The 17,658-nt window shown below is 38.1% G+C and overlaps 1 protein-coding gene across 1 annotated transcript; it reads right to left on the bottom strand.

The window, feature by feature from the left end:
• Positions 1–2,084: 2,084 nt before the first annotated feature.
• LOC111344487 (uncharacterized) lies at positions 2,085–15,981 on the bottom strand. Its single transcript, XM_088734217.1, has 19 exons — positions 15,834–15,981; positions 14,792–15,156; positions 14,329–14,493; positions 14,072–14,185; positions 13,718–13,849; positions 10,683–10,779; positions 9,723–9,941; positions 9,023–9,237; positions 8,476–8,637; positions 8,071–8,238; positions 7,434–7,544; positions 6,965–7,081; positions 6,691–6,781; positions 6,187–6,564; positions 5,765–5,887; positions 5,312–5,431; positions 4,504–4,638; positions 3,940–4,182; positions 2,085–2,684 (listed from the first exon to the last, which is right to left on the bottom strand). The coding sequence occupies exons 1-19, from the start codon at positions 15,901–15,903 to the stop codon at positions 2,359–2,361; spliced, it is 3,351 nt and encodes a 1,116-aa protein (XP_088590343.1). The 5' UTR covers positions 15,904–15,981; the 3' UTR covers positions 2,085–2,358.
• Positions 15,982–17,658: the final 1,677 nt, after the last annotated feature.

The raw sequence follows: 17,658 nt of genomic DNA, 5'->3' as shown, positions 1-17,658 counted from the left end.
GGTCGTTTTTCAAGATCTTCGACCATTTGCTCCCTTTGTTAACTGAAATATCGATCTTCAACGTTTGCCAGAAGGAAAACATCTTCGGCTTTGTGGAAGTTTATTCCTTACTCGCACGGTGATCGTAGGAAATGAACATCAGAACATAAAACGTTTCGAATGAAGCAAAGCAGAATTGTTCTTCTTAAGTAAGTTAAACGCTGAGGATCTTTTTTCCGAAGCTAAGAGGAAAAAGCTCGTGACTGATCGGATTATCGGCATGACAATATAGTTACACTGGGGATCTTAATTAATCTGTACACTGGTACGCTCCAGTGAATGAATGACCAGTGAATGACCAGTGAGTGTGTGTTTCGGACAAACTGAAGTTGTTCATCCATGATATCAATCAAATTATCGGTATTTTAGTGAATACTTCAGCCCACTTCGATCCTCGTTCAAGGGAAATCACTTGATGCTGAACAAACATACTTCTATCTCATCGCATTGGCGTTGACCGGAATCGAATGCCGATCGGAGATAAGCTATAAAATGCCTTGACTGGAGCCGATAATTTTTACACTTTGTTTCTGGCGCTTAGCTTTTTTGGACAAAAGCCACTTACTTTTAGAAACTAACATGTCTGACTAAGAGGGTCACTTCCTTTCAAAAGCGCAGAATGCTAAAACGAGGTTAAAGAGCACGATTATGGCTTTTAGCGTGTTGAAAATATGCCATTAGAAACAGGATAAGTGAAAAACATGTAGACTGGTGACGCGACAATGCCGAAGGGAGGTTAAACGGGAGGCAGAATGGACCGTAATGAAAACTTTTGCTTGAAAAGAAATTTGATCAGTACTCCATGATGGTGAAACTAAGTCGAAAGCAGAAAGTAAAAGTCCATTTGGGAACTATGAAAACTAGTCACTGGCCTGACAAACAGCAATTAAAAATTAAGAATTGACGATAAAATGTAAATTCACCAGAACTACATGTCTAACATAATGAAAGGCCACGTAACCCCGCCTTAAGCCTCACGATACCCTTCAGCAGCACGAATTGTTATTGAAGTCTCTAATGCCGGGAGAAACAAAGATTTGAATGCTTAGCAGACTATCAAAAATTAACTGGGGCATCGGTTAGGACTTTTTTCTTCAAAATTTTGAAGCGGTGATCTATTCATCCTGTTTCAGCTTCCCAGTATCGCATCTTCACAACTGGATTGGCTATAATGGGTTGCATTTTCAATAAAGTTACTTAAATATATTTTTCGGGATTTTTGTGGTAAGAAAATTCTGGTGAGTAGGAATGAAAAGACTCGTGGTTAAACATTTATCACCGTTTCACTAAAACGGATTAGTATGGGGTCCATAATTCCAGCCCTAGCACATTACTCTTTAGCTACTCTTGAATTCAAATGACCGTGAACAAAACAAAACAAACAGGTCGAAAGAATAGCCTCCAAAAGCTGAAACGAGGCCAAAAACAGAAAGTAAGTATTATTGTGTTGTGAAAAACGAAAAGATATGTCACATTTAGGAGTTAAGGCGAAAAGGTAAAACGAGGTTGGCAAGGAATCATGTTCGTTATTTAATTAGAGCTCTGCGGTGGCACGTAAGTAAAGTTCACCATTTCTCTTTTGTTTCGTGAATACTATGACCGAGTGCTGCAGTAATTTGTTCAGTCCATGTGACCAGGGAAACATTTAATTACCTGTTAACTTAATTGTAAAAGAAATTTACGTAGGCCTCAATGACGAGAAAAGGGTCACAGTTAATTCTTCGGGCTATGAATGTGCCATGAAATAACGGCACTCTAATTTCCTTTTTTTGGGGAGAAATACGTTTCATAAAATTTGCACTCCATTCAAGATTATTTTAGGACAAAATGCTGTTGCTTATGTTGTATTTTGATTATTCTCTTAATCAAAAGTGTGTTTTATTCCTAACACGCTTATTTGTCTTTCATACGTGTCTTTTCCTTTGAAGATGAACCGAGGGTAGAATTCCCCGCCAATTAGGTGAATGTCAGCTATACGATGTATAGCTTTTGTTTGGTAAAGTGTTTTAATCAACTCGTCGAAAACATCTTGCTTCATAACCAGATACTACCGTAAATCTTTATTTTCGTATGAGCTTGTAATATCTTTCAAATAAATCTTCATTGAAAGAGTAAATACAAAAGTAAAATGATTCGGAGCTCGTCACCTAAATTTACCAGGTAACATCGATCAATTACTTCTTAGGAAAAATTAAGATGCTTCTATTTGAAAAGCGCTATATAGCTAAGGAAGACACACCATACTTTTTCTACACACGGGGGTGAATACGAATTTGTCCCCTGCTAACAATGTCACCTTATTAGTTACCGATTGCTCCACTAACTGGTCAATTCGCGGTAAACTTCAATCTCATCGGCACAGAAATTATTTCTTCCTGTCCACACATAATTGTTGCAGTTTGGAACGAGGTACGAGCGGCAAGTGAAACCAGAATTATAGTTTCTATTTGCATAGTTTGCAACATAAATATCATGTCCCGAACCGAAGGTCGGACCATAATAGTAATTGCTATATGTAGCGTAATAACTATTGGTAATGTCCCTTTTAAAATATCCAGATCCGTGATAGTTTTTAAGAGAAAATATGAAGGCTTTTGATGAAGAAATGTAACGTCCGTAATAACCAGAATAGTACCTGTAGTACCCTGAAAAAAAAGAACATAAGGTAGATAAGAAGGACAAATATACGAACATATTTTCGCGCCAAACGGAGGCAACTGTGTTTATCATTCTAGATCTCTTCTAATATTTTTCAACGCGCGGGAAAAATGTCTACGATCAGCTTATCGTTTACCGCGTGGGATGTTTAGAACAGTAAATGCATATTCCTTCTTCTACTGCGAGGATCGTGCATCATACGTATTCCTTCTTCTGTCGCAAACACACAACGTTTATTTTAAGCGCAGATTTTTCCTTATTAGACGTAAGGTTTAAAAATTGGAGAAAATCCATGACTTGCGTATATCCTCGAATATCCCCCTGTTTTAGTGGGTGAATATACGGTCACGTGATGCGTTTTGACCAATAGCGTGCGAGCAAAAAGATTTGTTGCATTGTGATTGAAAATATTTAAACTGATATTTTAAGCTTGCACACACAGAAAAGAAGGAGACTTAAACGTGACTTAGCTGTACATAAGCTCTGCCATGCTTTGGGAAGTCGCATCCACGGTTATATAATAATCATAATAGTTTAATAATAGTTTAATATTTGTAGTGCGCAAATTCCATTTATATATGATCAAATGCGCATATAAAGCGTGGGCCCCATGAGCTTTTCGACGGAACAATTGACTCTTAACGAGAGTAATATGCATGAAAAATCAAAATTACTCAATTCTGTTGGCTGAACATTGCAGTTCTTATGTAATACTCTAGTGCATATATATCTGTAACACTCTGGCAAATAAATATTTAACACAAGGTGGACTCTTTACAAGTTCAACGACTTGAATGATATTCTTGTAAAGGTTTGAATTTGACAAAAGTGGACACCTGTTTCAGCTACTAATAAACTGAATGAACAAAATTTAACTTGCTTTGATTTTTCTGTCTTCTTCATTTTATTCCCTTTCTTATAGGGATTATTAATCAATAGGTATATGAATCAGCACTTGTAAATTTTTCAGGCTACAATTGTATTCGCCTTACGGCCTCGTGCAATTTTTTTTGTCCTCAAAATTTACATCCGTCTATTTAGACAAGAATTGCACTCAAAGTCATGTGGATTACTTATACTAATACTACATTGCATTATTCGTGACTGACAGCGTAAACCGAGTTTAACTATGATTTTAAACGCACGTTTATACCACAAACTAAGCATTTTCAACTTTTTGTCATTTTCAATTTTGTTTTCACTTTTTTTTTTACCAAATACGGTGGCTATCAATGAACTTACGTCTCCAGGACTGATCAGTGTAACCGCCAAATATGTAACCATGAGCACGAATGATCGTCACTGTGGGTCCACGGTTATCACAGTAGCTGTGAAATGTTGACCCACTCCATCCATGTCTTGAGGCTCTATAGCACAGACTCCAGTAACTGTTAGACTGACTTTGCAAGCGCGAATGTAGCCAAGAATGTAATTGTGACATTTTTTTGGTGTCTCCGCCTATAATTCTTGAGTCAGCGAGTCCTCCTGATAGATAAAAAGGCAAACAAACGTGAGGTAGAACTCTTCCCGTAGACGTCACGACCAAAGAAGAAATCGAGGCTTGCTTTGTATGTATGCTTCATCTCCCGATGTTGGTGAGAAAAAGGGAAAAACTCAGTGGACGAGCCGGTAAAAAATCAAGTGAAATGAAATAAATCATCAAGTTACCTTAGCCAATGTTGGCTCGCCCACATTTTTGCTCGTCCTCAGTTGAGCGAGAACCTGGTACGCACTAGGTTACGATCACCATTTTTTTTTTTTTCACGAAAAGATACTGATTAAACTATCTGATGTTTAAGGACTTACTGAAAGGATGACACGTTATTCCGTTTCCATAATAATGAGCCGCATGGTCACACTGGCACGTAAATGATCCTGGAGTGTTGGTGCATTTTGCGTTGGAATCACAGTTATGACTGTTGAGTGTACATTCATCGACATCTACATCAGCAGAAAACATTTGCTATTAGAAGTTCGTACGGGTCAATCTGTAGTCTTAACAGCCGTTTTTGGGAAGTCACCAGGTAGGCCTCACAGATCGTATGGTCTACTCACATACCACCCATACCATACTACATGCTTGAGTTAAGGGATTTTCGCCAAGATATCAAAAACATAAACAAAGCCGCAACAAAGGAGGCTTTGAACTACATAAGAAATCATGGAACTCATAAAATGCTCTTCACCTTCTCCAACCTGACATCAGTATGCATATTCGACATACTGTTCTTAACAAATTTCATAAGATGCTGACACGACGAATTTGTTCAAATTTAAGAGCTTGGTGATAATTCCCTTCATTTTCATCTATCAAGGTGTGGTTTCAAGGGGGGGGATATTGTAAGGAGAGGCTATGTTCTAGTCTGTCTTCTGGGTAGAGGGATTAGGAGTAACGTTGAGGGTCATTAAAGAACATGGAAAATAATGAAAATCAAAACCAACTTCTCGAGGTTTCCTCTACTGATTTGGCGGTGAAGATGTCAATTGTTTCGGTGGGAAAGTGACAAGAATGGAATTTATCTACTTGAAGAGTAGATGGATTTTGTTTTTTTTTTTTAGATTGAAATTAAGAGAAACTGCCAGATAAGATTTTTAACATCAGTGCACAATGTACCTCTGCAGTTGATTCCATCTCCAGTGTAACCATTAACACAAGTACATGTATACGATCCAACTGTGTTCTGACACGTGGCGTTTCTATGACACCCATGACCTGAAGAACATTCATCTATATCTGTAACAAGAATGAAAACACAATTAACATATGGTCTAAGAATGCGCAGAGCTTGTTGAATCAGATCTTTCTATTGTAAACATGATATGACAAATGATCACGACGGTCAAGAGTCTTACAATCAGAATCGTTAACTAATATAAATCAATCATTCACTATACAGCAATGACTTCTTAAAATTTTTTCTTCTCTTTTTCAATAGATAAGTTTGAAATAATGAAATATGCTCGGTGGCAATGGATGTAAAACACAACACCATCAGTATAGCCTAGACGCTGTGCTAAACTGTGTTTCTGAATGTGAACTCATAGAGGTGAATTTCGTATTCATTACCTGCACAATTTCGACCATCACCGCTATACCCACTGACACAGTGGCAGATGTATGATCCTTGTGTATTTGTACAAATCCCATTCTCGCTACAGTCATGATTATTTCCTTTGCATTCATCAAGGTCTTACAATAAAATGAAAAACAATCAAATAAGGAAACAACCACAGCAAAGACAGAGACAACGATAAACAAGAAATGAATTAGCAAACAATCCAACAATCATAATCCGCTTAAATTGACAAGTCATAGCCGGACTGAGAAAGAGTAGGAGGAACGAGGGGGAAATGGGAAGGGGCAAGGTTATTGACTCTAAACTCCAGTCATTCCAGATGCACTAAGTACGTGTAATTCTTTTCAGGTAGCAACCTTTTATGATTATAAGGGTTTGGCTTTTCAAATCAAAAACTAAAAGCTGTAGTTACCATCAGAACATGTGTAATTATGGCAGCTCCTGCATTTTACGTCATTCCATGTAAATTTATGTCTAACTCCCAAGGTGTGCACGCAGTCTTCGTTCAATTTGAAATCGTTAGGTTGATGTGGAGCCCAGTAGGTGAAGTTGCTTGATTGGTTACCAGCCCAAACAAATGTGCCCTCGGTCTCTCTGTCATTGAATCCAATCCATCCCTTGTCTCCATTCAGACGGTGCTGTATATATACATTTTCCTCTTGATTTTTTACGGTGATGAGGCTGGAGTTGTATATCTGGCAGGTTTTCTGGGCCTCAGTCCAGTTTTTGCACGACTGACTTGTGGAGTAGCAAAAGCCGGAAAAGTAAGACCAGCCTGGTTTGCACACGTCTATGCCAAAAGAACATCAGAAATATAATATATTCCTTTCAACAGTCTGCTAATAATTATGTTAAATGGAAAACTTTGAAAAGGCAATCATAAATGATAACTTTGTTCATTCGAAGTTTCACTTACCCGCTAGAACTACGTAAGACACGGTAACAGGGTCATGCTGGTCAGCGAACAACTCCTTGAGACAAATACGGAATTCTGTTGTGTTGATGTGCTGCAAAGAAGAAGTTAATCAATAAGAAGGAAATTCCTAGGCTGGCGCGAGTATTAAAATTTCCAGAACAAAAGCTATGCATAAGACGTCACAGTCACGGTTGAGCTGACTAAATGGATCTCCTGAATGCATTAGATGCATTAGTAAATAACTAATTGGAAATAAGAAAACATTGAAGAGTACCTCTATCCATACAGTAACAGATAAGTACTTTGACTCAAGATTATTTCCTCCTGAATTGTGATTCGCAGTGATTATTATCGTAGGCTCCTTGTCATAGGACTTTGCTAACTGCATGTCCTGTAAGGAAAAGTAGACATAGGTATCAAATCCGGCGTAGCCAGGAATTCAAACAAGAATAATATCAGCAAATGCGATTGTTAACAAAAAGACTGATCAGCCATAAAGGCTGCATTGAAATCGTTTATTCTATTTCGCTGATTTGATGAGTTAGGTGGAAAAATTGTTCATGATTCATAACGATTTAAAATGTAAGGATAAAAAAATAAGAGAAAATTGATTGAATAATCAGACTAACTAAGAAACGATCAAAGTAGAAGCTGAGATATGTACAACACTCCTCAGTTCTCGTCGAAACATTTATAAGGTTTATTTCATTTGTATTCAACGCAGATACTTATGTGCAGCCTACCTTGCAGAACGCACCATTGTGGTTTGCAGAAACAGGGCTGTTGTTAGGAAAGTAGATTTTTCTACTTTCAGCGAAAAGCGGACGGTGAATTTCTTCAAAAGCCATCCAGTTCTCGAAAGATAAATTTAAAAAAATCGATATAAATAAAGTTTGTCTACCATAAACCATGAAAAATGGACAATTTCTGTCGGAATGTACAATGCAAACAAACACTTCGTTTTTCTCAATTAACGAAAGGTATCCCAAAATTTTTGGCCAAAAAAATCCGACCAAGATCGTCCTTAATTGAAAAATTGAACAGATGTTCCTTTTTGGAATGTCGTATGTCTTTCTTGATTTTGGATAAGGATATTCTGTTGTAGCAATAGTTATATTGATTACTTTTCTTGTGTGAATGTGTAACTACCATATCAAGTAAATTAATTCCGCCGAGAAATGAGGAAAAACAAATAAAAAACAACGAACAAAAAATGATATATCAAACAAACAAAACAAAGCAGAACAAACCAGACAAAAACTAACAAACAAACACCTAAATGCGAAAAAAAAAAGCACATATGTAGTTAAGCTAGAAGACTTGGAACTTCTGGAGACAAACACTACTCGAGCTGTCCACTCACAATGAGTTGGTACATACCACGAGGATGTCCTCATGAAGACCATCGTAATTTTGTAACTCTCGGAGGCAAATGTAAAAGGTAGAACTGGTGGGATTTTCTATCCACAGACTGGCGGCGTCATGCTTGTAAGCTGACGTTACGTGATCTGCTGTCGCCAGAATAGTTGGTGTAGTAGAAAATTTATCCTTTAATTGTAGAGAATTCGTAGTTGTTAGTCAGTTGGCGATGAGGGAGAAGGAAACCATTTAAAACTACATCCCATGTTGCTAAAATTTTGTTTGAGGAGGTGCAACTGCCTTCATAATCTTTGTTGAAAAGAGAAAAACTCATCAGCAAACCTTCCATCCAAAATTGTAGAGAAGAACACAGAGGGCAGCCTCGTGATCTATTCATAATTTCAGTGAACATAGGGGAACACTCACCCTTGGCAGACTAATTCTTATGCATTTCGTTCCTGTCCACCATTCTGGAATACGTGTATTTCCTGTCACACCTCCATTTGGAGCACCTTGGTAAGCCATCCAGTCGACAGTCGCAAATTCTTTTGTGCCACGGTCATTTCTTCCCGCAGCTGTCGCACAAACCTTCAAGACAAAAATAAATCCTAGTGAGCATAGGGTCCTTTAAAAAAGCGTCTTTTGTCACGATGAAATTAACTTTGCTTTCAAACCGAGGGTAATCTAACTTCAAGTCAAGTAAATGCTAGGTAACGACTTTTTCCCGTAATGTACAAGAAACTGAAAAAAGGACTCAGAAAGGAATACTTTTAAGACTAAAATATTATGCATTAAGGAAACTTTGTTGGATTTAGAGCATTGTTTGTTGATATACAGCAGTACGAGTATAAAGCTAAAATGACCGTTCCCATTAAACAGTTAGTTGTTTCTTTCCTGGCTACCACACAAATCTCGAATCAAATCTAGGTAACATATTGCATAATTTCTTTAAAGTCATTAAAGAATAACCAACCCTGAAATTCTGGTAATTGACATTTTCCACCCACGAGACGGTGGCTTCGTGTACGAAGTTCCTCCTGGTGGAATTCCAGTGATTGGTAGTGATCTGCACATGCACTGCCTTGTCAGGATAGAACGAGAATGGCGGGAAGGTTACCAACTCGCAAGCTGTTTCAGCCCAGGAAACATCTCTCTTCAGCTCAACTCGTCCTCTCTGAACCGGAAAACCTAAAGCAAGATTGAAACAGTTTCTGCTTTCAGCCTTGTGCTGTGAAGGGTGTTCATTTTCTTTTAATAAAGTTTGCTTTGTTACGCTATTAGTATCTGATGGTACCATTTCTAAAACAGGAAACTGCATACACTTTCATCTTGTCAGTGCTAACGATATAACCCTGTAATATATCTTCATTTGTCTCGAAAATCACCTGCAGTCATAATTGGTAGCACAAGCGCGTAACCTATCCTTATGACTTGAGCCTGAGTTAAACCGCTAAACTTAGACAAATGTTTTCCATAGATATTTCAGGTGCCAGTTAATCTATATCGTTACAGTGGCGTATCCTCGTGTTTCAGTCTTTTCATGGATTAAGCAGTGGTATTCATGATTTGCTAATGAGCTTCATTGTGTGCCTTTGCGCAACATGAAACGCTCTTGTTTCTCTAGACACGCAAACGTGCAATAATAGCTGACAGAAAATATCTCCACTTCTTACCCGTGCAACTTCCAGGATGATACAGAGTGTGGTTACTTTTTAGTCTGCATACTTCCAGCTCAAACATGCACTTGTTTTTGAACGTAGTCGAGTTAGATGAACACACTTGTTCCTCATATGAAGGGCAGTTTTCTTCGCACACACAACGGGCGTCAAATGTGTCGAATGCCTTGCAGACAGCATAGTAATCGCACGTAACGTTGATGCACGGATCAAGGTCTTTGGAATAGTATTAAATATAACCAGCAAATGAGCAGTGCTTATAGTGTCTCGAGGTAAGGGTGGGGTCTACATGAGAAAGCGTCGCTTCTGACTGGCTAAATTTTTCTCGCTTTCCGTAACATTGAGCGACTAAGTTTATTGTATAAGTTCCCTCAACAAGTTGTGATAACTTTTTCTTAAATTGCGCTATCAATACTGCATCTTAAAGAAATACACTTAATTCTTCTTGAAGTCGAAAAGAAAAAAAAAACTCACAACAAACAACAAGCAAACAAATTCGAAGACCTCTTTCTGTTTTAATTGACTTGACGTCAGCATATCAAGATTCACTTATTTTCTGCAAGGTCTTAAAAGAATCTGTAAATACGGTAAAGAGAGCACCTCTTAACAAAGATTGATTTCAATTATATATACAGATAGATACAAAACAAACTTAGGGAGGAAAAAAAGCGAAAATCAAGGGTGTTTTCAGAGCTGTAGCGTTGCTAAGGTATTCTCACATGTCTGAAAATAAAACGAACAAAACTTGCTGAGAAAAAATTCAAAGCCAAGAATTGGTGTTTAAAACTACGGAAACAAACGTTAGCCACTTTTCAACTCCTGTTGGGTAAGTGGCGTATTAGTTAAGGTGGTTTAACGAAAGTAGTTCATGCCAGCTGATGATTTGGAATCAGTAGTAGTTTCAGACATGCCTTACTAGTGGTAGAGAGACATCTAAACTATCTGTCTATTGCCCACCTCCAATGATTGCATAATGTACAGTTACTGGGTCATGAGTCTTGCTCAGTCCCTGGCTGTCCTTAACACAAACCTTAAACGCGGACCGACTAACTTCCTGCAAAAACAAATCGGAACACATTTGGTCAAGGAACAAAACAGGTCATTACTTTAAATTTAAAGTAATGTCAGCCCCACCCCAACCACAGGGGGCCCATACAATCTGTTTGATTAGCCGACCGTTGTTTTATAGTGAATGTACCAGATTTACCGTTTGCCTCACCTAGAGTGATATATTGCTGACTATGTACATAAATCATTGATAAATAAACGTTGAATTACTTTACCGGTGGTGCATAGTCGTTCTTTTGCCTCAAAAATGTTTTGTTTTGAGCGATTTTGAATAAGTCTGATTTCGTCGTTAATGTAATACATTAAAGAAAGACAATGGTGGAAGCCTTGTTTGAAAGGGTTCAAGCGCCCGAGCGATTTTGACCCCGAAAATCGCATCGCTCCGCTTTCAAACTTCGCAGCATTAAGGTCAAAAGATGCACAATTCTCGTCGTACCTTCCAATCGAAAATCCATGTAAACGGACCGGAGCTAGCCCTCGAAGAAAATCAAAATCCCACAGTATTTTAGCGTCTGGGATGCGTAGCAAGATTCTCATGTGCCAGCCAGGAACCGTTACGTTGATTGCCCTTTCCTGATTGGACGACGTTAAACGATGACCTATTCAAAATATCTAACGAGGGTGGGGAACCATTGGCGTTTAGTGACCCTTCAACTGTTTACCCACCAGACTCGGGTCGTCTGTCTTAACGCTCACCGGAAGCAACTTACATTTTCGCCCATTGTTGGCGTCCGCCAATGTATGAACAGGGAAACAGATTATTTAGTATTCAAATATTCATAATGATAATAATAATGGTCTTTATTAAAAGCAATAATGCATCAACTGTGTCATTATTTACAAAGAATGAAATATAAAACCGATTAAGATAGAAAATACAACTAACTATTAATGGCAGACAATGCTAAAAAGACATCTATTTACAAAAGTGGATTTTAAAACGTGAAGTACGAAGTCTGGGTAATATATAATCATAGCCCGTGCTGCGTAATTGCCTAGTACGTCTCGACGGTAAAAGATCATCAAGTGCAGTGATATTTGAAGTGATCTTGATCCATAGTTTGCTATCTCTGGTGGCTAAAATTTCACAAATACTATATTTCTTCAAGCAATATCCAGACTTAAAAGCCCTAGCAAACAGTTTGTCTATTCTCTTAAGATATTTATCATAATAACAGCAACCCCACACCTCGATAGCGTATGTGAAGACTGAAATAATTAGGCTTTGGAAGAGCAGATCTAATTGCTCTTTAAGGTAGCCATAAAATCTATAAACTCTTAAAATATACATACGACTGCTGGCCTTACCAAGCACGTGATCAATATGTGAGTCCCACTTCACAGGGTCATACTCAAATGTAACACCAAGCAGCTTGAGCTTGGTTTTACGCTCCACAATAGCGAGAGGAGCTGGTGGAACTTTCAGGCTACCACTTGTTAGTAACATTTCCCATGTTTTATTCAAATTGAATGTTTTATTCAAATTCCAATCCCGGCTGATCGGTTAAAAGACTTTGAATGCACAGACCGAAATTTTCGCTGGGTAGAAGGGGCGGCGCGGAGAAACTTTACAGACAAATGTATGAAAAATTAGAAAAATTAATTGAGCGTCTTCTATCTAACCTACATTCTTCCGAACTAGGTGAATACAATCTTCTGTTCAGTGTTTTAACGTTGCAATTCATAAATTGCGTAAAAATCGATTTTGGGAAAGTTATTTGCCATGGGATTCCCATACAAACACTGTAATTTCTGACCGCTTTGTCTACCCGTAAAGATGACGCCGAAAACAGTGACAAGGCCCAGCTATTCGTCGCCTGTCTGCGAGAAGTGCGCATGGGAAAGTGCAGCGATATTTCCTATGCTTTCATCAAAAGCCTGGCTCGGCCTCTTTCAGATGAAATGAAAGAAACAGTGACTCGTATTTTCTTCCGGCGCTTACCAGTACAAATTGATGAAGGGGTTGCGAACAATGGGCGAAAATGTAAGTTGCTTCCGGTGAGCGTTAAGACAGACGACCCGAGTCTGGTGGGTAAACAGTTGAAGGGTCACTAAACGCCAATAGTTCCCCACCCTATTTAGATATTTTGAATGGGTCATCGTTTCACGTCGTCCAATCAGAAAAGGGCAATCAACGTGACGGTTCCTGGCTGGCACATGAGAATCTTGCTACGCATCCCAGACACTAAAATACTGTGGGATTTTGATTTTCTTCGAGGGCTAGCTCCGGTCCGTTTACATGGATTTTCGATTGGAAGGTACGAGGAGAATCGTGCATCTTTTGACCTTAATGCTGCGAAGTTTGAAAGCAGAGCGATGCGATTTTCGGGGTCAAAATCGCTCGGGCGCTTGAACCCTTTCAAAACAAGGCTTCCACCCTTGTCTTTCTTTAATACATTACATTAACGACGAAATCAGACTTATTCAAAATCGCTCAAAAAAGCATTTTTGAGGCAAAAAGGACGACTATGCACCACAGGTAAAGTAATTCAACGTTTATTTATCAATGATTTATGTACATAGTCAGCAATATATCACTCTAGGTGAGGCAAACGGTAAATCTGGTACATTCACTATAAAACAACGGTCGGCTACACAAACAGATTGTAGGGGCCCCGTGTGCCCCAAATACGACTGAAATCTGAATTATTAACTTGAGAGGTAATTCTAAAGGCCTTTTGCAGAAATTATGGCGTGAAAAATAATATCTGCTTTAATCAATTCCTTAGTCTTCAATGTCTGTTATTGCAGCCCCCGGTTGTTTTAACAATATACGTGCTTTCTCTTCTGCAACAACAACATTCTAAAAATATGGACGATAGGGCACTAAAAGCGCAAAAACAAACCCAAAACAGAACAAAGAAACAAACCAACTAATGTATTAGAAAGCAATATTAAAAAATTATCTCATGGGAATATGTTACCTCTATCCAAATGCTTAAAGCGTTGTTACAGCGACCTTCTGAGTTGCCCCACGATGTGCTTGTGGTGTTCTCGTGACTTCCAGATATCAAGACTGTAGGCGGCTTGTAAAATGGGTTTTCAAACTTAAAATCCTGTTTTGATGCACAAAATTCAAGACTTAAAACTTTCAGCAATAGACCTGTTCATTAAAAATAGATATGTAAAGAGCTCTCTTAACCTCAGCGTGTTTGAAAAGTTTAATTAAACTAAACTCTTCATATCAACTTGGCTATGATCAACAACAGCAAACAAAAAAAAGAACAACAACAGCAGCAACTACAAATCAAAACAGAGTCATTCTAAAAACTTTCTACCTGGCAAAAAGCAAAGTGATTTTTTCGCAATGGTGCCCCATCTCCGGCAAAATGAATCTTTCCTTCTTCAGTGAAGTTCCAGTTGGAAGGTAGCGCGTCATATGCAAACCAATGCTGGTGAAACCAAATGAATATATCAGTTTTTAGAAAAGTGAAAAAAAAATTATCGATATTTGGATTCCGTCGCATACGAAGATCATTTCAATCTCAGCGGTGAAATACTGCCCAATTATCGCAAAACTTTAAAATCAGCGTACCACTTTGAGGTCCGAATGAATGCCATCAAACGCCATGAATTCTCTCATACAGACGTAAAACTCCTTTTTATTGACACCTTCCAGCCAAAGATTCATGGAGTCATACGGCCTGTCTGTGTGCTTATGCTGAACAGAAATAAACAATTGTGGCTTGTTCTTAAAACCCTGTAATTGAATGAGAGGGATATAAATTAGAGATTTAGAAACAAAAAATTCAGCTTTAAAAATCTCGTTTTCAGTCGCTGGGGCAAAAAGATGAATCTCCATAAGGATCAAATGAAAATCAAGAGACATCAGAAGTAAGTTTAGCTTTTGGAGTTCGCATTCATTTAAAGAAAACTTTTTTTTTTTGAATGCGTCAATCAAAAGTAAATCGGCAGCCAAACCGTTTTGGAATATTCTAGAGAGACATGTTAAAGTTCTAATTCAGTTGCACAGTAAACAGATTACGAATGAGACTTACATTACTTTGGTTATCAATGATCGATACTCGTTTGCACTGTGTCCTTGTAGTCCATTCGTCGAAGTCCACGATGCCAGACTTGATTCCTTGATGGGACCCTTGGAATGCGAGCCAGTTGATAACAGACATACCTGCCGAACCATTGCCTGCCTCACGAACGCAAGCCTTAAATCCTGATGTAGAGATCGATTTTACCCATAGAGCTGCTGGATCGTGGATTTTTATATGCTTGTTACCATGGCTTAGAGAAACAAAGACTTTCACGTCACCTGAGCCCTGGAACTGCGTTTTGAAGGAGATGGACTGGCAACCATGATTATTCTTGGAGGTATCAGTTATGTTGACCTTTCCTGCTTGAAAAACATCTTGTAAAAGGAATATCAGAAAAGGTTGTCAATATCAATTCCCAACATAAGACAACAAAAATGTTGAAATCTAAGTGGAGTTAGCTATTATCGATGACTTAAGGCGAATTTTACCTTAGTTTTAAGAGGACGTATGCAAGGAAAAGTGCTTCGTTCAAGCACAAATTTTGCATCTATATAGCCTTTAGCAAATTGATCTTCACACGCAAAGACTCATTAATGTTGAAAAGGTGGATTTACGGGTGACTTTGAGGCCTCAAGATGAAAGATTACGTAACTATTAACGGTAAAATGAACAATCGAGGCATAAGAATAAAGCTATTAGAATTCTCTGCCTCGACTATTTTGTAGCTGAGGAGTTAAAATCGACGAAATTTGCACAGGTCTGTTCTTCTCCAGAGCCGCTTCACGCCCATTGGGCGTTGTTCCAGATTTGTAACTTTGCCAAGTCTTTTTGCATTCGACCACCTTGTAAACCAGCTCGAAAAATTGAAAATTGAGAGTTGGATGAAAAGAAGATATAGGAAAATGTTACTATATTCTTTTATCTACTCTACACCTTAACCCGTGAAATTAAACAAAAGCATAGTCAACAAACTTAACAACGAGACTGAAGTTTATCTAAATGATGTAGAAATATCAAATCAAACCAGCTGCAGAATTGATGAGACACTTACCGCTTGAAAGACACAGCTGGCCAGAAATCACCAGGAAAGCAAAAAGCCCGAAAAACTTCTTTAAGGTCATTCTGTGGCAGCACGTATGAGTTGCAACCTAGCTGAAAGCTCCTCTGATCCCAAGCTTTCAGAACGGAATGCGAACAGAAATAGTCGGAACATGCTTAAATGATGCTGACAGTTACCTGATATATCTGCTAGAAACGAGGCTAAACGTAAATTGGACAAAGCTGCTCTTTTGAGGGATTACCAAAAATTAATTAATAAGGTTGGATAAACAACGCGCAATGGTCACCTCCTCACCCTTTTTGTGGACAGGATTTTTTCTCTAACGGAGATCAGAGAAAGTTTTTGTTTTTGTTTTTTTTTTAAATAATATTTCAATGTTAGCTACCTTTTTGTTCTTTCCTCTATTTTTTTTTTTTTTTTGCTTAGTTTTGTTTCTCTCTTGCATAAGAACGCTGACACTTTCTAATTGCGTGAGGTGTGTTATGCTTGTTGGATTATCCTGTTATTAAAAAAAAGAACTGAACTCTTGGAAAAGGATTATAAGCCACCCGACTTTAGGTGTGATCGTCGTCTGCAATTTCTCGGAACTATTCCATTAGAAAAAGGATTACTGTGGAACATGTTAACACTGATGGCGCAAAACTCCTGAAGGGAACTCAAGGTAAAAGGGTAGCCATAATGGGCCGTATTAAGAACTGCTTGCTTCTTGCTGCATAGCATTGTGTTGAAAAAACGATAAAAAGATGTCTTTATGGGCCTGTTTTTCTTCTTTAAAGGAGAATCAAGAAGGAATTTAAGTCATTTGTTAGCTTCTGTGTCTGTTGTTTTCCCTCTTTTTTTGTTTGTTTTTTTTTTTGCTTAGTTATGTTTCTCTTTCGCATTACAGCGCTGATTCTTTCTAATTGTATAACATGTGCTACGCTTTTTGGATCATCCTGTTCTCAGATAACTCCAAAAATGGGTTATTTGCCACGCGTTCATAAAGTGCGATTGTTGTTTGTAACTTCTCGAAATCGTGCCATCAGAAACAGGATTATCACAAATCATGCTAAGACTGGTGACACAAAGCTGCCGAAGGGAGCTGGAGATAAAATGGTAACTAAGATGGGCCGTATCAAACACTGCTTGTTTTGTTGCTGCAAAATCTTAAAAGACCAACAAAATCCTTCTTTTGTGGACATGTTCTTCTACTTTAATGGGGAACGTTGATTTTTTAAAAATTTTTTAGCTTCTATGCCTGTTTTTTCTTCTTTTTTTCCTTAGTTTTTTTTTTTCCATCTCACAATAGGACGCTGATACTTTGATATGATAATGCATTGCGTGCGCCATGCTTGTTGGATAATCTTGTTATCAATATAATTCCGAATTCTCAGAAAAAGTGCTTGTTATTTGTCATACGTTTGATGAAAGAGCGCGATTGTTGTCTGTGACTTTTTGAAATCTTGCCTTTAAAAACAGGAAAATTCTAGAACATTGTGAGACTGGTTACACACTGCAGATGAGAGGTATAGACGCTACCAAATTGGACTTTATTAAACATGAGCTCGCTTATAGACTCGAGCTCCCATCAGCAGTCATGCGTCACCATTCTTGGCACGTTCTTCAATAATCCTGTTTCTAGTGACACAATTTTGAAAATTTACAGACGAAAATTACGTTCTATAGCCGCGTGGCAAATAACCCTTTTCCAAGAATTCAGGATTATTCTGAGAACAAGATAATCCAACAAAAACGTTGCACGCTATGTAATTAAAATTATTGGCCCACTGATGCGAGAGAAATACAAAGCTAAGCAAAAAAAAAAAATAAAAAAAAA

This window comes from Stylophora pistillata, chromosome 9, assembly GCF_964205215.1.
Source record: "Stylophora pistillata chromosome 9, jaStyPist1.2, whole genome shotgun sequence".
In the NCBI taxonomy this organism is placed as follows: Eukaryota; Metazoa; Cnidaria; class Anthozoa; order Scleractinia; family Pocilloporidae; genus Stylophora; species Stylophora pistillata.
This window is presented reverse-complemented; position numbering and strand designations above follow the sequence as displayed.